This window comes from Vidua macroura, chromosome 17 (genome assembly GCF_024509145.1).
Source record: "Vidua macroura isolate BioBank_ID:100142 chromosome 17, ASM2450914v1, whole genome shotgun sequence".
NCBI lineage: Eukaryota > Metazoa > Chordata > Aves > Passeriformes > Viduidae > Vidua > Vidua macroura.
In genome coordinates this window covers 2,814,667-2,839,921 of record NC_071587.1, presented here as the reverse complement: position 1 = coordinate 2,839,921, position 25,255 = coordinate 2,814,667, and the positions used below count along the sequence as shown (strand labels likewise).

The following is a 25,255-nucleotide window of genomic DNA, read 5'->3' as shown; positions in this document are numbered from 1 at the left end:
GGGCTCTGAAGTCTCTCCAGAGCCTTCTTGTCTCCAGGTGAGCACACCCTGAGTGTCCCCAGTCCTGCAGACACAACCCAAACCAGCTCCCCCAGCCCTGTCCCTCCTCCCTTGCAGCCTGCCATTTTTGGAAGCAGGCTGCTGTTCTCTCTTCTCCTTTCACAGCAATATCCAGAGCCACAGGAGGCACTCTGGATGTGCCAGGCTGGGCAGCTCAGCCACAGCCAGCGCTCACACGCCAGCCCAGGCACACAGGAAATGCACTCTGCCTTGCCCAGCTCCCCCCTGCAGGGATCTTCCCCTATCAGGAGGGATATTTCTGATATCAGAGTGCTAATGCAGCCTGGCTTTAGATGGATTGGCAGCTCACCACCTGCAGTATTAAGACTTCCATCAGCTGGCTCGTCACACAAAGAGCAGAGTCTCTATCAAATCCTAATACCTGGTGATTCTGCAAGTTTGGGATTAATACCAAGGATAAGGGGGAAATGCAAGTCAGCTGAATGCAGGGGGATGTTATCCCAGTTTGGGAACAGCTCCTCTGCACCAGCACAGAGCCCTGGCACTGAGTGCACACACAGGATGCAGGGGATGAAGGCACAGAAGCACAAACATCCCAAGGGACTGCAGGACTATTGCAGGCACTGGAAATAGTTCTGCAAGTGAAATAAGGTGAGGCAGAGCACGGCCAGCGAGGGACAGGGGAAGTTCACAGGTGAGGAGGTCTCACTGAGCCCACCAGAAGTGGTCTGAGGTGCAGCAGAGCCCTGCTCCCGCAGCATGAGGCAATGGCAGCTCATCATCACCTCAAGGGAGGGGATTCTCCTCCTCTGCTCTGCTCAGGTGAGGCCCCACCTGCACAGCTGCCCCAGCCCTCAGGCCCCAGCACAAGAAAGAAAGGACTGAAACTTGAAAGAAACAATGATTTAATTTAAAAATTGATTTTGATTGAACAAAATTGATTTTTGATTGAACAAAAATGATTGAGACTTAGATAGAACAAGTGGCAAGGAGGCCACAGAGATGCTCCAAGAGCTGGAGCCCCTCTGCTCTGGGACAGGCTGGGAATGCTGGGGGTGCTCACCTGGAGAGGAGAAGGCTCCAGAGAGAGCTCAGAGTCCCTTGCAGGGTATAAAGGAACTCCAGGAGAGCTGGAGAGGGACTGGGGACAAGGGATGGAGGGACAGGACACAGGGAATGGCTCCCACTGCCAGAGGGCAGGGATGGATGGGATACTGGGAGGGAATTGCTCCCTGTGAGGGTGGGCAGGCCCTGGCACAGGGTGCCCAGAGCAGCTGTGGCTGCCCCTGGATCCCTGGCAGCGCCCAAGGCCCGGTTGGATGGGGCTGGGAGCTCCTTGGGATGGTGGAAGGTTTCCCTGCCATAGCAGGGAGTGGGACAGGATGAGCTTTAAGGTCCCTTCCAAACCCTTGGAGCTGCTGCAGCACCAGTCCCTCAAGAGGGACTTTGGGATGAGCCCTCAGGACACTCCCTGTTCCCCCCAAGCTCTGGAGAGGGCTCCCAGGAAGGGCCAGAGCTCCCTGTCCCTTCAGGAATGGTTTCCAGTGCAGAATCCTGGCCCAGGACACTCCTTGCGTGTGAGGGGCTGTGCTGGCCCCAGGGCAGGGCTGTGCAGGGACACTTCAGTGGGCAGGAGGAGCTGAGACCAGCTGGGTCCCTGTGGCCAGAGCTGGCACGTCGCTCCCTGGCTGCACCACGGGGATCGGGAGATGGGAAGGGCAGCAGTGAGCAGCTGGCAGAGCCCTCCTGGGGCTGGGTGTGCTGCTGAGATTCCATGGCTGCTGGTAAGAGATGGTGAAGGATTTTCCTGCCACGTGTGCCTCTGGCACGCAGCTCCTGATCCATGGATCACAGTTCACCCAGGAGACAGCTCTGAGGAAAAGTGCTCAGGAGGAAGGAATGGCAGTGCTCTAGAGAAAAGCTCAGGAAACCATTCTTGGGGTCAGTTCTCTTAGAAAAACTGCCCTGAGAGTGACAGAACAGCTCCTAACTGTGCACCAGGAGCTCTGCAGCTGGCTCTGAGCAGATGAGGGACTCATCCTCCAGGCTCATGGAACCACAGAATCATTGGAAAAGCCCCTGAAGATCCCTGAGCCCGACCATTAACCCAGCCCTGCCAAGCCCAGCACCAACCCAAGTCCCCAAGGACACCTTTTGAACACCTCCAGGGCTGGGGACTCCACCTGGTGCAATGCCTGACCACCCTTTCAGGGAGGAAGTTTCCCAATATCCAATCTAAACCTCCTCTGATGCAACTGAGGCCATTTCCTCTTGCTGGGAGCAGAGCCCGACCCTCCCAGCTGTCCCCTCCTGTCAGGGGGTGTGCAGAGCCACAAGGTCCCACCGAGCCTCCTTTTCTCCAGGCTGAGCTCCCTCGGGAATTCTCCAGCCCTTCTCCAGCTCTGTACTAGTAGCACTTGAGTACTAACAGTACTAAAGCACTAGTAGTTTTGTACAAAAATACCAGTATACATCTAGTATACTAGTGTACTAAAAGAGTATACTACAACACCAGTATATAATATATATATTATACAATTACATAGTATTATAGTATTATATATATTATATATGATACAATTAGTAATAGACCAATAGTATACATATAGTATGTATACTATTAAAAATAGTATACTATATATACTATATAGTATAAGATATATGCTATTAATAATAGTATAATATACTAATAGTATACTATACAAATAGTATACTACAATACCAGTATATAATATATATATTATACAATTATATAGTATTATAATCTCATATATAATACAATTAGTATTATATTAATATATTTACCATTATATTAATATAATAGAATATTAATATTCTAACATAATGCTAATGAATAATGACTTAACATTAAATATATATTATATTATATTATATTATATTATATTATATTATATTAATTATATTATTAGTATTATATATTATGTATTAGTATATTATGAGTATAATATTAGTATATTATAATTATATATTATATTATATATTTTATGCTATTTAATAGTATAATACCAGTACTAAAATACTGGGTTTTGGTAGTAAAACACCAGTGGTGTAGTCAGCAGCCCAAATCCCACTTCAGACATCCAGGCATCCCTACAAACTACTTCCCTAGACACGCTTCCCAGGCTGAGTGTGCCCATGAGCTGTACCTGTACCTATGGGAATTCCTTCACCACAGGGTCCTGGAGCCAAATTCCCCCAAGTTTTACACTGCTCATCAACCTTGCAGCAGCTCCAATGAACACTGCTACACCATGTCCAGCCCTGAATACCTCCCTGGATCATACAGGAGGCACCACCAGGCACCAGGGCCCTACAAGAAGAAGGTTTTCCCTTCTTGCAGATGGGTCTCAGCAGACTTTCCAGAGCCAGGAAAGGCAAGTGCAGCTTCCTCCACCCCTCCCAGTGCATCACTGCTGCCAGTCCAGCAAACCTTGACCTTCAGCACTATAAACTCCAGCATTTATCCTCTGCTTGTGAGCACGAGAAAGAAAAAGTTCACTGAAAGACTTGGCTGGCTCCAGATCAAAAACTTCCCATCCATTTCATACTTTTTCCTCAAATTACAAAATAATATCACCTGATTTTACAGTTCTGCAGATTTCATGTGCCACAAAGCAGTATCTATGTGTGTTCCAAATTTCTGCCTGCCCTTGGCTTGGAGCATCGCTTACCTGCCCGTTTTTATTCACAAGTACAAAGGCAAAGCTCCAGCGCAGCTTTGCACCCCCTGCAAAGAGAGATATTGGTGTTTATTTATAGCTCCTTGTTTGCAGAGAGCCCATGGAGCAGGGAAGAGGTGTCATTCCCAGGGGAAGGCAGATGGATTGAATCCATCACCACACAGAGAGGCCTGGGGTGCTCCACAACTCACAACAGAAGAGAAATTATCCAAACAGATCCAAACACATCCTGGTCTGTCAGTTACTGTCTCCATGCAATCTTCACGTTGAGCAGGATCTCCTCTCTCAAGTCTATCAGTAAAGTACAGCTTTCCTCTCCAGATTTTCAGTTTGCTCAAGTTGGAGTCTCACTTTGAATCCCAAACTGTGTCACTGACTGACCCCCCAAATGGTCTCCAGCTTCTTTAAAGGTTTCCTTTGACAGCTGGGAAACAAATCCTCCCAAAGTGCTGCACACTGCTTTGCCATGGACTGCTTGAAGGGTTTGGGTTGGAAGGGACCTTCAAACTTATCCTGTTCCACCCTGCCATGGGCAGGGACACCTTCCACTGTCCCAGGCTGCTCCAAGCCCCAGCCAGCCTTGGGCACTGCCAGGGATCCAGGGGCAGCCACAGCTGCTCTGGGCACCCTGTGCCAGGGCCTGCCCACCCTCCCAGGGAACAATTCCTTCCCAATATCCCATCTAACCCTGTCCTCCTTAAGCTTAAAGCCTTCCCCCTTCTCCTATCACCCCACACGTTTGTAAAAAGTAGGGTAAGGTAAGGATGGATAGAATGGGGGGCTGCTGCTACATGAAAAAAGGATATTTCTGTGCCTGGAGATAGAGGGAGAAGAGAGCCAGTCTCCTGTGCTCGTGCATTGATAAAAATTGTCAAAGATGGACAAGGAGAGCTTCTTAATTTGGAAAAAGGGTCAGTACCTCACAGACACCCAGAGATTTCCCTGATAGCATCAGGGAACTGACCTACCTTCAGGAGTTAGAGGGTGATCCTACCTGCATGCCTAACTCGGCTGAAGAGGGAAGAATGGGAAATGGGGAGAATGAGGAAGAGAAAAAAGTAAGGGAGAGATAACAGAATAAAACCAATGGAATGAACAAGCTCCCATGTTCCCCACACACCTCTGCTGAGTGCAGCAGCCAGCTCCTCCAGACCATGGGCAATTACAGTCCTACAGTTCCCACATTTTATTCCCAAACCAAATCAACCATGCCAACAACTCACTGTGGAACTACAGGTATTTATAACCAACCACCAGTTAAACCAATGAAGCTGCCTTGGCTCCCCTGAGATCTTCGAAGCTCCACATGACCCATGCAGTGCCTGTTGTACCTCCTCATTTTCCATATGGTGATAACATCCCGGGGCTCTTACACTCAAGGGTTACCAGTTTGATGCCCTGGGAGTCAGCAGGTGGAATGAATGATAGAATCATGGAATGTCCTGAGCTGGGAGGGACCCAGAGGATCACCCAGCCCAGCCCCATCCCTGCACAGACACCCCAACAGCCCCACCCTGGGCACCCCTGGCAGCGCTGTGCCAACGCTCCTGGAGCTCTGGCAGCCTCGGGGCCGTGCCCATCCCCTGGGGAGCCTGGGCACTGCCAGCACCCTCTGGGGAAGAGCCTTTCCCTGATACCCAAAGGACATGATATATCCAACCACGTCCATTGCCAGAGCCAGTTTCAGCCCCACCTTTCATACACCCTGCTCCTCCATCAGACAGAAGCAGCTCAGCTACACGAGATCCCATGAAAATGGAAATCCCATCTATAAGCATAGCTCTAACCAAAGTATTTTTTAGCAGGAGCAGGGAACTATGTAGATACCCACTCTTTCGAGCCTCAGCCTGCTGTGTTTTGTGCCTGCTCTACAGGGGAGCAGGTAATAGCTCATGATCTTGCCTTGCTGTGTGTTTTTAACAAACATATGGTTCCCATCCCTCTGACCCCTTTCCCACTTTTGGGCTCAGCTTGCAAATCACATGGCCACAGATGACAAAATAACCTGAATAACTGCAGTAATGTGCTTTCCAAAGCCATTGTGGTAATGGCAGGGACTGCTCTGTAAGTAAATGGACCGTTTATGGTGGCAAATAAAAGCCTTCAATTCCTCACAGCCGTGGAGCAAAGCGGGGGTTCCCTCTTTGTCTGAGCTCTGGGGAGCCGGGCTGTGGCAGCCACAGGGCAGCTAAAAGACAGAAGAAAAGTCATTTATTGCCTCTTTCCTTCCACAATTTCCTCAGTGTTTAAATGCAGACCAGGAAAAAGCTTCAGAGCAGCAGGAGAGCTGGGCTGGGAGCAGCCAGGGCTCCCCAGGGCAGCTTCAGCTGCACATCCTCATCTCCAGGATAGTGGCAGGAATGCAGAGCTGCCCGGGGGCACAGACTTCCCTCCATGCTCAGAGCTGGAACCGAGCAAAGCCCAGCCCATCCCTGTCCCTGGGACACCTCCCTGCCTGCAGGGAGCTCAGCACAGCGGCTGCACCAGGTGATGGCCATCAGCCCCTGCCACCTGGACGAGACTCCCTGGCAAAGGAGCTCTTTCCTCATCACAGCAACGGGATGGGAATTGCCCAGAGGTGATTCTGAGACATTTGGGGGGGAAGCAGCAATCCCAGCCTCGTTGGGCCAGGAATTACAATGCAGCAAGGTCAAGAATGGGGGGAAAACTCATCCAAGCAATTCTGAGTGGGAGAGAAGGGTGGGAGATGATGCTGGCAAGCACAGGGTGAAATCAAACTGGAGAAATCAATAATGGGAGAGGACAGAGGGGGTACAAGGGACACGGGAAAAGATAAATTAAAGGCTTGCCCAGGTGTTGTGATGGCTAGTGAGCAATAAATTAAATCAAAAAGGGCAACAGGGACGAGCAAGGCACTGTGAAAAATTAATTAAAAGGAAGGGAGGCATAACCAAGGCATAAAACATGGGTGCTCCTGGAAGGATTAGAGGAGCCAGGCAATGAAGAGGCTTTGGGAAGTGTAATGGGAGCCAAGGCAGAGGCTCTAAAGGCTGTGACCACACGGGAGGGTCAGGTAAACACAGATACATTTCCAGACTCTGAGAAGCAGGAAAGCATTAGGGAAGAAAAAGAAGTCTCCTGCAGAAGGAGGTGCTGGCATAGCAAACTTCACTCCTTGGCTTTTGTAGCCCAAATGCAGCAGGGTGCTGAGTCCCCCCTGCTGCTGTCCCCTGCCCCTGTGCCCCACGAGGGACAGGGTGCTGCTGCAGGGTGGGGCACTGCCCTGCGTGTGCTCCAGGGCTGTTTGCACAGACACAGGGAAGGGGTGAGCGGGGCAGGCTGGAGCTGGCTGCCCCCAGGGCTCTCCCAAATGCTCCCTGCAGGCATCCCTGCAGCCATCCCCCAGCTCCTGAGCAGCATCCTGGCTGCTGCAGCCCAGCTCATCCCGCTGCCTTCTGCAGGCTGCTGGGACAGGCTGGGTGTGGGTGAGGCTGCAGGACAAGCACAGACTCACAGCCACATCCCTGCTGGGGCACTCCTCAGGGCTGAGTGCACCGGGGGACACCCTGCTTCCCTCCAGGCCTGAGCCCTTGGACACGGGAGCTGCTCCCCTCTGAACACGGCGGTGCCATAGCTGGGAGAGCCAGAGCTGGAGAAGGGCTGGGTGGGGAGAGAACAGCTCAGGCACCTCACTGGAGCATGGGGGGAGCAGAACTTGCCTCAAGTCCCATTTGTGTCCCGTGCCCATCACCCAGGGGCTGCATGGGGTCAGCCCAAAGCCCTGCAGTCATTCCCTGCATCGCCTGCGACAGTGGAAGGTGTCCGTGCCCATGGCAGAGCTGCAAACAGAGGAGCTTTAAGCTCCCTTCCAACCTAAACCATTCCGGGATTCTGTGAGATGATTACAGGAATATTTTCAGGCCCTTCAAGCCACAGGGGAAAAAAAAAAGAATCGGCCAAGTCTGGCTCACACCTGCCTTTAAAGCAGCTTTCTTTGAAATGAACAGGCTGCCTCAGTGCTAAGGAGATTACAAGCAGAGACACCTCTGCCAGAGGAGGGAAGAAGGAATAATAAAGGCATTCAAAGATATGACAAGAAAATGGAAAAAAAAACAAAACCAAAGAATGCAGCAGACTTTTTGGATCTAGCAGGAGGGGTACAAGGAAGACCAAGGCACAGACAGTGACAGGCAAAGTTGGACAAGGAACAGATTCAGAACATCTCTGTGGGGGTGACCACCCAGCCCAGAAGAAGCACAAGGACTTTCCTGAGTCCCAGCAGACACTGAGCAGGCAGGGAAGGCTTGTAGGGAAAGTAGGGCAAGAAATGATGGATAATTAATAACACCACAGAAAGCTCAGTGGCCCACAAACCTCTCCCTGCCCTGACCAACTTCTCCTTGGCTTTGGAGCAGAACTGTGGGAAGCCAAGGGATGGTTCCCTGCACCCCAACCCTACAGGCTCAGGGAAGAGAGGGGAAAAGGAGGGATTTCTTTTGGCTCTCCACAACTTTGGGTTCTGCTCCCAGGGAACAAGGGACAGGACAAGAGGCAATGGCCTCAAGTTGTGCCAGGGGGGATTCAGATTGGATATTGGGGGAAATGTCTCCATTCAAAGGCTGGTCAGGCATTGGAAGAAGCTGCTCAGGGCAGTGGTGGAGTCACCATCCATGGAAGTATCCAAAAAACATTGGGGACATGGTTAGTGATGGTCATGGCAGTGCTGGGTTAAGGGTTGGACTTGATCTTGGAGGTCCTTTCCAACTGTAGTGACTCCAGGTTCTCTGAGGAGATACCCCATGGGAGGCGAACAGGGTGCAGATCTCCTGGTTCCCCACAGCACAGCAAGCCCAGGCAAAGATGGGGGGGGTGAAACAAGGTTTCATTACAAGGCTTTCCCCCAGTGCAACAGGAAAAACAGGCAAGAGACCAAGGCTGCCACGGTCTCCTTGTGTCTCTCTCCTGGGAAGGGGGTAGGAACAGCCCACGATCAAATGTTTGTCCCAAAGAATCAGGAATGTCCTGAGCTGGGAGGGACCCAGAGGATCACCCAGCCCAGCCCCATCCCTGCACAGACACCCCAACAGCCCCACCCTGGGCACCCCTGGCAGCGCTGTGCCAACGCTCCTGGAGCTCTGGCAGGTTTGGGGATGTGCCCATCCCCTGGCAATCTCTGCAGAGTTCACCCACCAGAGGAAAGCTGGGGACCCACATCAGCCCTCCAAGCTTGCCCAGCACATCCCAAGGTCAGCCTCACTGACCTGTCTGTCCAATGGAACCTCCACCCTCAGGAAGAAACCAAAAATAAAGGATTTTAGCAGAAAAAAAACCAACACCCTACGTCAGAGAGCTCATCACAGGCACAGGGGGTGAGGCACCATCTCCCACGCTCTGGATGGCACAGCCCAGCCTCTCCAGGCAGCACAGGGTCCCTTTTGTTTCACCACATCTTTTGTCACAGCACTGCCTGTGAAAGGTCAGTGCCTCAGGGAAGCAGCACATTTGATGATGAAATGGCAAAATAAGGAACTTGTTGGCTCGTTTCCTGAAATCTCCAGTTCAGGCCGAGCTGGAAGCAAATCTCAGGCCTGGATTCCTATAGATGAAGGACTGTGGCCATCTCACTGTTTATCTTTTCTGCATTTCTTGCTAACCCTTATTTGTCTCCTTAAAAAAACCCTAAAAATTGTCCCCTTAAAAACCCCCATCCAGCACACATCCATGCAGCCTTGTAAGGGGAAGCTGAGAAAAGATGTGCAGGGAGATCTATTTTTGTACTTTCATTTTAAGGCACCCCCTTGACTCCTTCCTTTCTGACTCACATTCCAGCTCCAGAACTGAGGAATGCAGCCACAAAGCTGCACCCAGTCAGGAGAGGACATTCTGCCAATATTTTCACCCAAACTTTGAGCAGAGCCACAGCAGAAGAAGGAACTTGTGCCATCATCTGTCTGGTGTTTGCACAAGCAGTTATCTGGGAAAAGATTTTACATTTTCCATTCATGCACTACCTTAATCTGAATTAACCTCCAAGTTTTGAGAGGTTCTGAGAAACAGATGACTTTGAAAAGGAAATCCAGGAGTGAAAAAGGAAAAACAAAAATCCCCCAGTCAGATAATTTAAATTGCCATCGTATTTCAGTAAGATCAAGATTTGCAGAAAACTGAGTATTCATTAAGAATCACTTGCTCAGCTCTTAAAAGAATCAAACATTTGGGTTGATCACAGAAAACCAGCTCAGCTCTAGAGATGAATCACTGGCTTAAGAAGGTGCTTTTTAACCCATGGCTTTCTTGGGGCATGGGAGTTTTTAAGCCATGGCTTTCTTGGGGCATGGAATTTTGTCTGAATGTACAGGTTAACAACTCCATGTGCTCAAGTTTCTGTGCCTGCTCCAGGTTTTACCTCCCAAAGCAGGCGTGGTGCAATGCACTGGGTCATGTTTGCTGTGGGAACTCGTGTTTCAGGGATCAAACATGATTCTGCTGATTTTCTGCTCAGCTCTACAGCCCTTAAATAACACCCAATACTCTGCTCTTCCCAGATTCCAGCTACACAACCTTCCACCCTCAGACTGCACCAGAGGTCCTGTCCTGCATCACTTGGCACCTCTCCAATGCCTTGGCAGAGCTGAGAGCTTCAGGCAGTTAATTTTATTTAAAAGCCCAGGTAAGCCCAGGGACAAAGCCATGAGGGGATTTATCAAGGGTTAATTAGCAGCTCCTCTTCCCTCACTCACCCAGTGCCCATCTCTGAAGGCTCCAGCATCAAGAATGGTGTGTCAGGGCTTGACTGTCCTGCAAAACCTGATCCTTGCTGGGCCTGTCTGGGTCCCCACTCCCAGCCAGCCCAGCCCAGCTGCCACAGGCACTGGGGGCACAGGGAGGGGATGGCTCCATCCCTGAGAACTTCAGAGCTGCACACCCCCAGGGCTAAGCCTGCAGACCCCACTCCTGCTGTGTGCAAACCCTAAATGTCCCCTGATCATCCTCCACCAAAGGAACCCCTCATGCTGCAAGTGTCCCAGGCCAGGCTGGACAGGGCCTGCAGCACCCTGGGATGGTGGAAGGTGTCCCTGCCATGGCAGGGGTGGCACTGGATGGGATTTAAGGTCCTTTCCAAACCAAGCTTTCTGGGATTCTGTGCTTTGCTTTCACCACAGACTGTGTGCCAAGAGCATCCCAAACCTCCTCTGCTTCCCTGCAGAGTGGTCAGGGACTGGGCTCTCTGTGTGAGGAGAGCTCTCCTCTCACTCTGCTTTTGCCAGGTGGCTCCACAGCCCACTCCCATGGGACAGGAGTGAGCCTGCTCCAGCCAAACCTCCTCCAGACCCTGGGGAGCTGGGCCACCTTCCACCATCCCAGAAACCCCACATGCTCCAGCCAGCCACTCCCAAGAACTGCACGTGCCATGAGCTCATTCCCAGCACAGCCAAGGGCAATCCTCCCCAGGAGCCTACTCACAACGTGAGTTGTAACTTCAAAATTTTGTTTGTGTCTTTGAATTTTTTTTACATCAGATAAAGATTGGGGAGAGTGCATTCTGGGGGGAATTTCTGCTTGTGCCCTCCTCAGCCTGGTTTCTGACGGGTCACAACTCCTGTGGAGCCTCTGGAACGAGTTCCCACCTGAGTGATCCAAGCACCCACTCCCTGACAGAGGCAGGAGGGGAACTCAGGCCAGAGTTTGGCTTTTTTAGGCTCAACCAGGAACCCTGTGAGGGTCCCATCCCACAGGCTCCTCTGCCCTGGACACTGCAGCCCTTCCCAGCTCCTGCCCCCACCAGGTTCCAGGATCTGCAGCCTCCTCCTGAGCCGGTGCTCTCTAAATTAAGAAGCTGTTCCATCCCTTCCTTCCTTTGCCCACGGGGTGCTAAGAAGGTCACCACAAATCATAGCTTAAAGGGCCCCCCTAATCCTGGCCAGACAGAACTGCCCGAGCTGATAAGGACCTGAGCAGGTGATTAGAGCCTGGAATAGCTGTGCTCAGAGCCCTGATGGCCCCTCCACCCCGGGCTTTTCTGAGACACACAGAAAATTTCAGCCATCCCTTCTTGCTGAGCCACCTAAGGCTGCTCCTCCTCGTCCTCTCACTATGGGGCCCTCCCAGCCCTGTAAGGATGGACTCAGGAACAGCAATTTCCAACACTTTCCCTGCATTCCTGGAATCATGGGCATTTTCATCAGCCCTCCTTGTTCTCCAGTCACTCTCTGTGTTCTTCTCGAACTGCCTGAATGACAGATATTTCCCCACTGAAATACCTCCCAAGGAACAGGGAGCTCTGCAGCTCCTTCTGGAATCTACCTTTATTCTGTGTGCCACCAGTAGGTGCAGGGAGAAGTGAAAAATGAAAGAGCAAATGATCAGCCAGCAGTGTTCAGGGGCTCAGGAGGAAGGGAAGAACTTGCTGGATAAAAGACAATTCCCTCCACTTACTGTAAATACCTTGTAAAAAGAGAAGGATCCACACTTCAAAACTCTACTGAATATGCCAACAGCCAAAACAAAACTTGGAAAAATTTCTGGCAGCATTCTTTGTAAAAATGTCTTCAATAGTAAAAATCCATGGATTTCTTCAATGCTGCTGAACCCCATGGTTTCATTTGCTGAGTTAAATCCTGGTCTATGGAATTAGGCTACAGTAGCTGTCTTTGCCATACAGAACAGGGTTTTTAGTCAGGTCATTTGTTCAAACTATCCATGTGCTGGAGCATTTTGTGTCAAAATATCCTCACTACCACCATGGGCAGGTACACTAAGCTGGAACAAAAAATGGTTATAGACAAATCTGACCAAACCCAAGTTCCCTTTCTCCCTCAACTGCCTCATTTTGATTTGAAGAAGTTCAGGTGAATCTTTTCCCTGCTGTTATTTGGAGTTTCCTGGATTAGATTTCCAAATAAGATCCTTGTTTACTGTATGTGGTATCTCCAGGGGTCCATCACACAGCAGCACAGCTCCTACTTCTGTGATAAGAAGTTTTATCTGATCATTTATTTTTTCTCTCTTCTATGCAATATCCAAAGGAAAACTCCAACTACGATAGCAATTAAAACCCCAGTTCTGCAAACCCTGCTGAATTGGAAACTGAGGACCCCATCCCTGGAAGTGCCCACAGGCTGGGAGCAGCCTGGGAAGGTGGAAGGTGTCCCTGCCCATGGCAGGGGGTGGCACTGGATGGTTTTTAAGGTCCCTTTCCAATTCACTCCGTTAATCTGTAATTTCTGCTTTCATCCATCTGCCCAGGAAATGAAAGAGAAAATCCACTGCTGAAAACCACACTGCTGCATCTTCCTGCCATGAGCTGAGCACAGAACAAGGACACCCTGAAATCTTCACCCTCTGCTGAAGCAAACCAGGTTTTACTCCTCTGAAGTCCTGCTAAGCCATTCTTACCACAAGGAAGCTCCCGGCAGAGCAGGCAGAGCCCTCCCAGCTCCAGCCCTCCCTGACCCCGTGGCTCAGGAAGCACAGCAAGTTTCCAACAGGCACAGCCATTCCCAGGCCAGCATTTCCCAACCCTTAGGTCATGCTACCACTGCACCTGATCCCTAAATCCTTTCCCATCCCTCCATAAAGCCTCTGCTTCACAGAGGTGATTTCAGCTCAGCACCCCGCCCAAGCTAGGTGTGGGGGATGTTAAACGTCCTAAATTGTGGCCTGAGGACACCCCTGTACCCCTTGGGGATGGGGAACTCCTCTGTCCTGACCTAAGCACTGACAAACACAGCCCCAAGAAGGAAATACCACAGGAATGTTTCCTCCCAGCCCAAGTGGCAGAGGCTGCTCTGGTTCCCCTGTCAGAGCCAGCAGCAGAGGTCTGACCCAGCCCTGGCCCCCAGCCCCACACAGCAGCTCTGCACCCTGCCTGCCCCAAGCACAGCCTTGGCTTTCAGCTTTGATATTTCCCAAAGTCTCTGCTGCCTGGTATTAACTCTGAAACTTCCTGTTAGGTGTCAGCAGGTTCTCTTCACAGGGCAGTTGGACAAAACAATCCCTTCCCAGCTGGAGAATCAAGGACAACCTTTACCCAAAAAGCACAGACAATTCAAAGAGAAGGGGGCAAGGCAGGGGGCTGAGGCTTCATGACCTGGAGGTGCAATTGGACAATTGAACCCAATTTATAGATGAACCAAAACTGATAAAAGTGTAAAACTCGTGACCAGGATCCATCTTAGATTCAGCCTGGGTGCAGCCCTGGCCAGGCTCTCATGGTGCCCAAGGTGTGTCCTTTAAAGGCCTTGCAATAAATACCTGTTTTGTCCATTTAGCTCTGTCTAGTCTCTGCTCCAGATCAGCCTCTCAAGGCATCTCCAGCTGCCTCTCCCTGCACACCCTTGCTCTGGGATGAGCCCAGCAGAGCCAGCAGCAGAGTTCACCCCCAGGTTACTCCCAGGTCACACTCGTTTTCACCTCACCACGACAAACTGCAAACAGAACTTCTAGGAGCAACTGCAGGCAATGAATCTGAAATGCAGATGTGCCCAAACACGTGTCCAGAGCAACCCACAGGGTGTAATCACAGACTGAAAGAACCTCAGAATTAGGCTGGGAAAGACCTTTGAGATCACTGAGTCCAACCTCTGACCCAACACCACTTTGTCAACCAGACCATGGCACTGAGTGCCACATCCAGACCTTCCCTGAACACCTCCAGGGATGGTGACTCCACCACCTGCCTGGGGTTAAAGTGACCCAACTCCATCACCAGCAGCACCAGGGACAGGGGCAGGTTCTCAGCAAGCCCACCAACCTCTGACTCTCTGGACCCTCACACGAGGCCAGGGTGAGGGAACATCAGCCTCTCCCAGCAGGCTGCAAGGGAGGAATCCTCAGACTGCCCCAAAACCAAGGTTCTGTACAGCTCCTCTCCTGCCAGGTGAGTGCTGCCCCAGATCCCAGTGCTGTGGGAATCAATCACAGGGAATCACAGGGCTCTCTCCCACCCACCACAGCCAGGAGCACAGGCAGAGTCACTCACCAGGGCTGGCTGGGCACTTGGGCTCTGTCGCTGTCCCCGTGCCCGCAGCGGGAGCAGGCGCAGCTCCTCTCTGTGCTTCTTCACCCTGCAGGAACCAGGACATGGAGGGGGGTAAGCAGATAATCCACGACTTTCTGGGAGGGTGTGCAGTGCTGGGAAGCAAAGCTGCTGCTGTCTGCAAGGATCAGAGCCAGCACTTGCTGAGCTAAGACTCTGAGCTGCTTAGCAGGGAGCTGGAAGCAGAGCAGACAGAGGAGCTTGTGTTCCCAGGGCTGAGCACTGGGGGGGTGGTTTGGGCTGCCTCAGGCACCAGAAATCCCACCAAAACTGCTCCATCAGGTTAATGCTAGCAGAGGACAAAGATAGAGGCAGGCAGGAATTTTTGGTCATGATGGCTCAGGGAAAAAACAGAGTTTCTTCAAACTGAAATATCCCACAGTAAAACTTTTTCATAGTTTTGTTCATTTATTTATTTAATATTTGGAAAATGTGCTTTTGAAACTGAAGATTTTACTTTGGGCTAGGCCAACTTCAAACTATTCCTTGATGGAATTAAAACATTCTGCTTTAAGTCAGTTCCTTTGCATCCCCTGAGATCTTCCTGGAACTTTAAATTAAGGTGCTTTCCCTTTCCTGCCATGGCTGAGATACCTGGCTGACCTGCCCAGCATGAGAGATGTGCCAGCTGGGGACATAACCAGGATTCACAAGTGGAAACTGTAGGACTTTTACAAGCATTTTTTGGCTGGGTCACCCTCAGCACCCACTGGCAGAAGCTCCTGGCACAGTGAGGTTGGTCCAGACAGGGTGTCCAGGGATGCTCCTCACAGGGAAGGGTGCAGAGCATGGATGCTCAGCTCTTTGTGTCCCCAGGGATGTTAAATTAAACCTGAATGAGGTCTCAGAAGTTGATTGATAACCTGGAGTGGAAGCAGAAAAGAGGTGCCAGAAAAACCTCACCAAGAGTAAAATCAAGGGAGCTGAAAAAGGCCACCTCCCACTGTCCCAGGCTGCTCCAGCCCCATCCAGCCTGGCCTTGGGCACTGCCAGGGCTCCAGGGGCAGCCACAGCTGCTCTGGGCACCTGTGCCAGGGCCTGCCCACCCTCACAGAGAGGAATTCCTTCCTAATCTCCAATCTAAATTTGCCCTCCTTCAGTTTCAGGCCATTCCCTGCTGTCACTGAATTCCCCTTTACTGTTCCAGTCCTGTGGAACTCAGGCAGCAAAAGCAGCTGAGCCCAGCCCTTGCAAGGCTGGAGCTGATCCATCGAGTGCCCCATCCCATGATTTTTGTAGAATCACTTCAACCCACTTCACAAAAGTGAAGGAGAATGGAGGCAAGTGCTCTGCCAAAACACAGCATCTTTTGAACAAAGTAACTGCACTAAAATGTGCTGGTTTATTTCCACTCTGGGCTCCCCAAGCCTTTCCCTTCTCTCCCTGAATGATAACGGGCATAAAAATTAAACAGAAGCTCTCCAAGAGCCAACGAAACGCACAAAGGACAATAAATCACAGGGCTGATGGCATTGGGGGGAGCAGGGGGAGGGGAGAGGGGATGGAACAGTGCAGATTGTGACCAAGATTCATCACAGACCCTTCAAAAGGCACCACTCGTCCTCGGGGCAGGGGCTGCGCACACTGGGCTGCGGATGGAGCAGCAAAGGGAGCGTGCCCAGCACGGCTGTGGGGCTGGAATGTGGTGTCCCTGGTCCCACCAGGCTCAGACCACAGCCAGCACCACCCCAGCAGCACCCCTCCTCACCTGGGGATGGAGCCCCTGACCAAAACACCTCCTCACCTCCCAAAAGCCACAGTTCCGTCCCCACTGCTGGCTGCTGAGGGCAGGGGGCCTGCAAACAGATGGGGTTTTTGGGGTATTTCCAAAAAGTGCCCTTCCTGCTCAGCCAAAAGGCCTGCAGGATGGACACACGGGGCCAGGGCCTCTCCCTTCCCAGGGCTGACACTGGGATCAGCTGGGACCCCAGGAAAAGGGAAGAGTCACAGTGAAGCCCAGCTCTGAGCAGGAGCTGTCCCACATGGAATGCTCTCACATCTGACCTGGGATCCTGACAGCAGCACTTCCACTCACCTGAAACCCTCCCAGGGCATCCCACACAAGCCCAGTGCTCTGGAAACACCAGCAGCACTGATTTTCTTCTAGCAAACAAGATCTCCTTTAATTTCACAGGCACCTCCTACTTTGTTAAAGAGCTTGCTCTCCAAGGATTTGCTCCTCAACTGGGGCAGGAAACGAAAGGACAAAAAATGCCATTTAACTGGGGATACAGATCCATCTTTGCAGTGCCTATTACAATGATGTGTCCTTTAAAAACAAGTGTGGAGCAGGTGTGAGGTGGCACCAGCTCTGGGCATGCATAAAAAGGGCTGACAGAGCAGCGTGTCTCAGAATCAGGTGGTGCAACTTCGAAACTCCTGCTCCATTTGGGTTCTCTCTTGCTCTCTCCCCTCAAACTTCTCTGCAAAATTGACTTTTGAAATGAGTGAAAAGAAATGGCATCTCAGGGAAGCCAAGGGGCTTGAAAGGAAGAGAATGGCCCCTGGAATGATCCCTGAAATTGTGGGGCAGGGCTGGTGCTGGTGTGGAGGATGGAGAGGGGAAAAGCATCAGCACAGCCAAGGCTCAGGAGACCAGAGCTGTCCTGATATCCAGCCTAAACCTCCCCTGACACAGCTCCAGCCATTCCCTGGGGCCTGTCCCTGACCAGGTGACACCAAGGTGCTGACGTGTGCCTCGGGAGCCCAGGCAGGGGGGAGGAGGTTTCTGCTTTCCCTCAGGTCTCCCAGCCTCTCTCTCCATGCCCCATCCCTGGAGGAGAGGCGTGATAAATCACTTTCATCCTGAGGGTTTCAGAGGACCTGCAGGGAGCAGAGTTAAAGAGCCAGGAGAGCTTATGGATGTGTAATGGTCCTTGTTCTAAGGAAAGGGAATCCTGGAGCTCATCTTTTGAGCTGCTGGGGAGTCTCCATGCCATTCAAGGCAGCTCAGTTGGCTCAAGCCTGCCCAGAACAGCTCCCACAGCTGAGGCTTTTCCTTCTGAAGAAGCTCCAAATCAGAATCCTCACGTGTGTCCCCACACTGAGAACCTCTCAGCTTTCCATGGGAGCTGAGAGCTGGGATATGATTGTGCTCCAGCCTCTCCTGGGCATTAAACCAGGGGACTGAGTGTGACCCCTGAGCACTGGGAGACACTGGCAGGAATCCTGGAATAACCAAACCATTTGAATTCATGCCAAAGGCAGAGTGGCTCAGCTGGAAGTGTGAGTGTTCCTCCAGGAAAAGAGAGCCTGAAGCACCAGAGCAGAGGTCTCTGCCCTCTGTGCTTCTCCAGATGTTGCCTGTAACATCCTGGATTTATTTAAATCTATTTTTCTAACAAGTACCTTTTTTTCCCTTCCTCTCATGGCAGACAAAATAGGAAGGAACCTCGTTTAATTGGTGCACTTTAATTAACTGCCTGTTTTGTCAAAGCCCTGCTCCTGTACTCTGATGCAAATTCACAGCTTTTCATTGTAAGCAATACCTCAGTTTGGCTTCAGTCTTAACTGATCTTTAAATGTCCTATTTTCCTGGATCCATACCCACAGAATCCCAGTGTGGTCTGGGTTGGAAGGAACCTTGAAGATCATCCTGTTCCAATTCCCTGCCATGGGCAGGCTGCTCAGATCCTTCAATTATCACTTCTCTGCTCATCCCACCTTGGGCTGGCTTTCTTTAGCCACGGAGCACATCAGCCACTTTTCCTGACCCAGCTTTTGGGCCAGGATGCTGCTCAGGGAGTGTGCTGGGAGCTGGCTCTGCTCCCACCTCTCTCCTGCTGCAGGAGCCTCTGGCTAGGAGCAGGATGTGCCTTGCAGGAGGCAAACATCTTCTGCAACAGAGCCAGGAAACCCTAAACCACATCCCAGGCCAGGATGGGAGCAGGGATAGGTTTTCCTGTTTAACTTCAAGGGGCAGACACAGCTCCCCATCATCCCTAATTTTATATCCTGACATCTCCATCTTCTGCCTGTGAATTCTCTCCTGCTCTCAGAAGGTCACCAGGCCAGCTGGAAAGCCATTTTTCACACCCTGGCTAATCTAGAGGCACCTGGCTGCCTCCTTCCACTGGCAAAATGCTGACAACAAAACTAATTAGTGGGCAGCAGGACCGTGGCTGGGTGACAGCACTGGCCTTTACTGTACCAGCCAAAAATTCAAGGGATTCAGGAGCAGCTCCTGGCTCTTCCCCAGACTCCTTTTGTGACCCTTGGTTCCAGCTCTGTGGTACCGAGGCTGGTAACACTGCCCAGAGGTGGCCATGCAGGTAAATTAATTTATGGTAAGGAAATAATTCATTAGGATGGGCACAAAGGTCTGTTTAGAATGAAATTGTAACTTGGTTAAGCTTCGTGCATTAGCTGAATATTCCAAATATTCTCACAATGTCTGGCTGAGCAGATTGAGTGGAAGAGGGTGCCCAGAGAAGCTGTGACTGCCCCATCCTTGGAAGTGTCCAAGGCCAGGCTGGGTGGGGCTTGGAGCAACCTGGGATAGTGGAAGGTGTCCCTGCCATGGCAGGGTGGGATGGGAAGTGCTTTGAGGTCTCTTCCAACCCAAAGCATTCCCTGACTGTGAGAAATGATACTCACTTCTGAAATTTAAAAGGTTCATTAAAATCTTATCAACAATACAACAGAAGACTGAATAGAGAAAATATTACAGCACCTGGAGCAGAGGATTTTCCCCACCATGTGCTCACCCACACAGTGGAGGTTTCACCTTTTAACCCTTTAGCCCCTCCCAAGTTCTGTCCATTGGCTCCTCCTTCACTATCCAGTGTGGAGATCACTTCCTTAAATCCCGACTGGAGGTCAGCTGCTGCCAGAGTAACAATCCCACCCTCCCAAATGTCCCAAACCCAGAGCACCCCCTGATAACAACACAAGGGGGTAAAACAGCACTATAAATCTATAGAACTTAACATACATACATGATATTTGCCTTTCAATTGTGAGAGTCAACCATGGCATTCCTCATCTATCACACTGACTCTGTGAAATGTCCAGGGCCAGGGGATGCTCTGCAGAAGGAGGCAGGTCAGGAAGGGTTAGCTCCTCCTCACTCAGCTGGTGTTGTCATGACACTGATGAAATCCACCACTGGAGAATGGTCCATGGACCACCACCCATTCTGCAATCAGATCAGGGCTGGCAGAGTGCCCTCCCTGTGCCAGGCAGAGCACAGCATCCCCTGGAGCCCAGCTGCCTTCCCTGCATCCCTCCCCAGCACTGCCCCTGCCTGTGGGGCACCATGCCAGCCTCCAGACACCCCCAGCTCGGAAAGGGAATGAAAAACATCTCAATGTCCCCAGCCAGATGGTTCTTCCTGCCTATAAAACACAAAGAGGGGCTCAGTGAGCAGGGCAGTGTCTCCTGAATCCCAGCACACCGGCACACCCTGGAGACAGGAGAGAGGAAAGAGAAGCCCTGAGCAGCCTGTCAGAACCTCAGCAGTGGGGATAATTGGTTTGTACACATTTCTCCCACACCCAATTACCAGCTCGGTTTGGTGGTTGATTGTACACCACTCTGGTGCAGCAGAGCTGCTGCTGTTTCCATTCCTGCACATATCACCCAGTCCCTAAATCATTTTTAATAGCTCCTCTCCTCGCGTGCCCTCCCGGCTCATTCCAGCTCCATCAGCACGAGGCAGGTTGCAGATATGGAGGAGCTGACATTTCTCTTTTGAGTAATTTGCAGTGGATTTCTTGCCCGTTTGATGTAGTCATTTTGTTCTCGGCACTGATGTGACATTAATTATTGTTAAATATTCTTATCTGTTACACACAGTTCTGTTTAGATAAAGGTCAGTGTGTGAACCCCTGACAGTGCTCGTTGCTGCCATGCTCCAAAGCCAATTTGTCATCCTCTCCCTTCAATACCTTCATCTTGGTCTCAGTTCATTTTTCCATTAATTCAGGCACAGTAGAGAGCCATTAAAAAATGCAAAATCTCTCAGCTGTTCAGCTCAGAACGTGGACAGGGAATTATGAGGCTAAGGAGCACCAGTTGCACAGGGAGGGCAGGGAATAATGCCCAGGAAAATCCAGCAGCAGCCTCTTTTAAGGAACTGAATGGCTGCCCCCCAAAAATCTGTGCGTAGTTCTGCTTTAATGAAGATCAGCTCAGCCTTGTGCAGCACATGGTGCCCTCTCCCAGCCTGGTGTGAGGGGATAACAGCACAATCCAGAGGCCCTGGCTCAGAGTGCCCAGAGCAGCTGTGGCTGCCCCTGGATCATCCCTGGAAGTGTCCAAGGCCAGGCTGGACAGGGCTTGGAGCAGCCTGGGACAGTGGAAGGTGTCCCTGCCCATGGACTGGGTGGTACTGGATGGGCTTTAAGGCCCTTTCCAACCCAAGCCATCCTGGGGTTTCTGATTCTCTGAGATGCCCACACCACCCTCTCCTGGCAGAGGACAAGGGCAAGCTCAAGCTGTCACAATGTCCCAGAACAGAAGCACCCCCAGCAGTGACCCATCTCACCAGAGACCTGAGGAGCAGCTGGGCCTGCTCATGGGGACTAAAACCTGCACCAGCCTCTGCTCTGTCTTGCTTTTGATCTCTCTACCCAAATAATTCCCCTCTGCCACCCTGAGGTGTGGCTTCCCACCATGCCACCTGCAAGGTGGGGACTGCAATGCAGGGACAGCCCTGCTGGGACTCACTCCAGCACCCCCGGTCCCTGCAGGCCTTGGGACCCCTTGAAGAGCCAAAATTCGGTCTCCACAGCCTGTCAAAGAGTAGGGGTGCTGAGAGCTTCCAGCAGCCCCCACATGGCTGTCCCTGGGCCAGGTCACACAGTCCTGCAGGGACACACGGCAGCAGGGCACAGCCAGGCTGGCACAGCTGGCAGCAGGGACAGCCCCAGCTCAGCTCTCACTGCAGGGAGCAGGGCTGGAGCCCCGTGCTGAGCAGACCTGTGCTGCTGCCCAGCTGCACCTTGTGGGCTCCTGTGCTCCATCCAAAGCTGGTGGAACCCTGGCTGCTGAGAGTTTGAGACTTTCTGTGCTGACACACTCTGAACCCCAGGAGAACACTGCATTGACCTGAGGCCGTGGAGAAGCTTCCAAAATGGAATGGTAGCACTGGGATTGTGGGTGTGGAGTTTGAATAGAAGTGTGTGATATCACAGGGTGGAAAACTTAGAGTTTAAGGGTTTAGAATATAGCAATATATATAAAGCAAGATGGAGGTTTTAGGGCAGAGGCTGCTCCTTCTTCCTCACCTTCTTCTTCACCTCCAGCACAGCCATAACCCAGAGCCAGCCTGGTCACAGTCCACAGTCCAGGCCAAGGGAGGCTGAGGGAGCCCTGCAGAGCACACACGGGGAGCACAGGCCATGGAGAGGAGCTAACCCCTCAAGCCAACCAATTCAGTGACAAGGGCCAGGGTGAAGATGCTTGGGAGGCTCCAAACGCAGGAACAGAACAAGCCTGGAAAGGTGGGTTCTGCAAAGGTGGATTCAGTATGACTGAAGTACCACATCATGAGTTGTGTGCTCGTCCCAGCACTTGGCAAATGAAAGAACATTTGAACCTTTATTCAAAGTGGCATTTAATTTTGCATTGTGCTAAATTATTCTGTACTTCTAAATAAAAGAGAATAAACTCCCAAACTCGTCTCCCACTCAGTGAAACACAAAGAAATAGTGCAATGTGCTGAATGTAATCAACTGTGGGTTTTTTCCTTCTCTTGGATTCTCAGAATCATTAAAGCTGCAAAGGACCTCTAAGACAACTGAGTCCAACAATGCCAAACCCATATCCCTAAGCCCCATGCCCACATGCTTTTTGAACACTTCCAGGGATAATGACTCCACCACTGCCCTGGGCAGTGTGTTCCAGGGCTTGACCACTCTTCCTGGGAAAACATTTTCCCTAATCTCCAACCTAAACCTCCCCTTGCACAACCTGAGGCCGTTTCCTCTCACCCTGTCCCTTTTCACCTGGGAGCAGAGACCAGCCTGGCTGCACCCTCCTGTCAGGGAGCTGAAGAGAGCCAGAAGGTCCCCCCCGAGCCTCCTTTTCTCCACACTAAACAACCATCTCATTCATCAGAACCACAAATGAACTCCTGGACAGAGGGATATTCCCATGCCAGGTCCCTCTGCAGCAGAGCCAGTGGGAAGCAGCAGCACTGCCCCCTCCCCTCTGCTAAATCGGGAGCAGGGGAGGGCGAGAGCTGGCTTCACACGTTGGGAGAGGTATGAGGCAACACAGGTCCTCTCCAGGCCTGGGGACACAGTGTCCCGAGGCTAAAAATACAGAGACAAACCAAAAAGTCAAGGCTAGCAAGAGGCATTAACAGAACCTGTTTATTTCTGTAGCCAGGGAGCATCCAGAGAGAGCCCCGGCACTTGCTGCCTGCCTGACGGACAGGCTGCTGCAGCTGGAGGAGTCGGGTTTCCTGCACACACAGGGCTGTCCCCTGTCCCCTGTCACACCTTGCCTGCCACTATTTTTAGCTGCTGCACAAAGCAGGGGGATGTGCAGGAGCAGAGGGACAAGGTAAAGCATGGAAAGCAGCGCCCTGGTGAAGGCTCTTGCCTTGCTGCCACCACGGGGATCCAGGTTCATCAAGGTGTGTGAACAAACTCATCCAGAGTCAACGGGATCCAAGATGGAAATCTCTGTACCAGCCTTTACCAATGGGACATGTCCCACACCCAGAGCAGGACTGGGCTGCCCCTGCTGCCCACAGTGCCCCCAGCACACCTGGGCACACCTGCCACAGGTGGGGCCTGGCCCCTCCGCAGCCCCAAGGGCCAGAGGTCCACGGGAAGTTTCCACTGCCAAAAGCAGTGGGATGCAACTTCACGGGGCTGGCAGTGGCAGTTCCAAGGACAGGGATGTCCCCTGAGACTGCTCCAAACAGATTCATCACAGATTCCCAGAATGGTTTGGGTTGGGAGGGACATTTAAGACAATCTCTGTCCAACCCCTGCCACGGCAGGGACACTCTCCTCTATCCCAGGTTGCTCCAAGCCCTGTCCAACCTGGCCTTGGACACTCCAGGGATGGGGCAGCCACAGCTGCTCTGGGCACCCTGTGCCATGACTGGAGCTGTCAGAGCTCAGCTCCCCTCACCTGGCATAAAAAACCTCAGTGACACCAGGGTGGAGCCACTGGAACACCAAGGGAACACCACAAGGAGCCTCTGGCACTGGCTGTGTGCCAGGCTGAGCCTCCCACACAGGGCTCTTCAATTCAATTTGCCTTCCTTCACTAACCACAATGGATTCGCATCCAAACCAGAACTGAGAACAATCAATTATCTCTCTATTTAACCTCATTGCCATGTTATCATTCCCTCTGTCCCATGTCTGCCTCCCCTCTGATATCCAAATTCTTGCAGGGCTGACAGAAATTTGGCATCGTCTTCACACTGCAGGACAAACTTCCAAGGTAAAGAAGGTATAACATCCCAGTTTCTTCTGCAAGAGTGATTTCAGCACTAACTACTGCAAAAACATAAACAGAAAACTCCAGAGCTGTAAGTGCAGCTATCCCTCTGCACCCTGCACTCCAGTGCATGGACTGAGGTCTGTGTCCTGCTGTAAGGAAGCACATCCCTCTGATGGGAATGTTGCTGGAGCTCTGGGATAAGCAGGCACTTGATTTTCAAGGCTGATGGCAGAGGTACCTCATGTGAAAAGAGCGTCCAAGAAGTTTCACCCATCAGCAGATGCTGTTGGCTCCAGGTGCTGGTGCAGCACTGAGAGTCACAGCACAAAAGCTCTCCAGTGTGGGAAAATTAATTTTTTGTGCTACTTTGGCCTCTGAGAGCACATCAGATGAGGCAGAGCTGGTCTGAAACTGAAGGGAAGGTGCTGCTGCTGCTCTGCCATTGCTGAGCTTTGAGACAAAACCCAGTAAATCCCAGTCCAGCAGCCCCCTGGACCCTTGGTCATGGTGCACACACCATGGTGCCTCAGAGCTCTGACCAGTTTCTCACCCTCACCATCACAGGGACCCTGAGAGCCTCCTCCCAAAGGAGCCAGTGATCCCAGGGCAGCCACAGGAGACTCCCCATGGCCAGGGGACCTCCAGGGATGTCCCCATCATCCACACAGCTCCAGCTGGAGAGGGGGATGTTCATTCTGCATTCAGCTGGGTGGTTTGTTGTACACAAGCAATTAATGGCATGGGGGGTGTATCATTATGATTAGGCACAGTCCTTACATGCAGCCCTTAATTAGATTTGTGTAATTAGAAATTCACTGAGTTATTTCACACGGTGGAAAAAGTCCTGCCTGGGTGGGGTTACATGAGACAGCCACAGATTCCCCTGGAGCTTCCAGAGCTGACTGATAACCTGGAACAAATAACATCTGCAGTTCTGGGACCTCCATGAGGTGTGCATAATGCTCAACATCAGGCTGATTCTGCATGGCTGAAAGGCAGAAATCAGGCAAAAGCACACGGAAAACACCATGACAGTCCTTATCAGTATTTTCTTCTCCTGCAGAGATATTCAAGCAGCACAATCAGGAAGGTGATGCTGCAGCCCCTGGTGCTGCACTGGAGCCCC

At 51.6% G+C, this 25,255-nt stretch overlaps 1 protein-coding gene across 5 annotated transcripts in view; it reads right to left on the bottom strand.

Annotated features, from left to right (window-relative positions):
- RALY (RALY heterogeneous nuclear ribonucleoprotein) overlaps window positions 1–25,255 on the bottom strand; it is a 130,639-nt gene that overhangs the window by 70,641 nt on the left and 34,743 nt on the right. For 3 of the 5 annotated variants that reach the window (XM_053992698.1, XM_053992697.1, XM_053992701.1), the window contains exon 2: window positions 14,665–14,749. The exons of the other annotated variants lie outside the window; for them this stretch is intronic. In XM_053992698.1, the coding sequence (XP_053848673.1) occupies window positions 14,665–14,749 (85 nt within the window). The remainder of the gene's footprint in view (window positions 1–14,664; window positions 14,750–25,255) is intronic. 5 annotated transcript variants of the gene reach the window in all.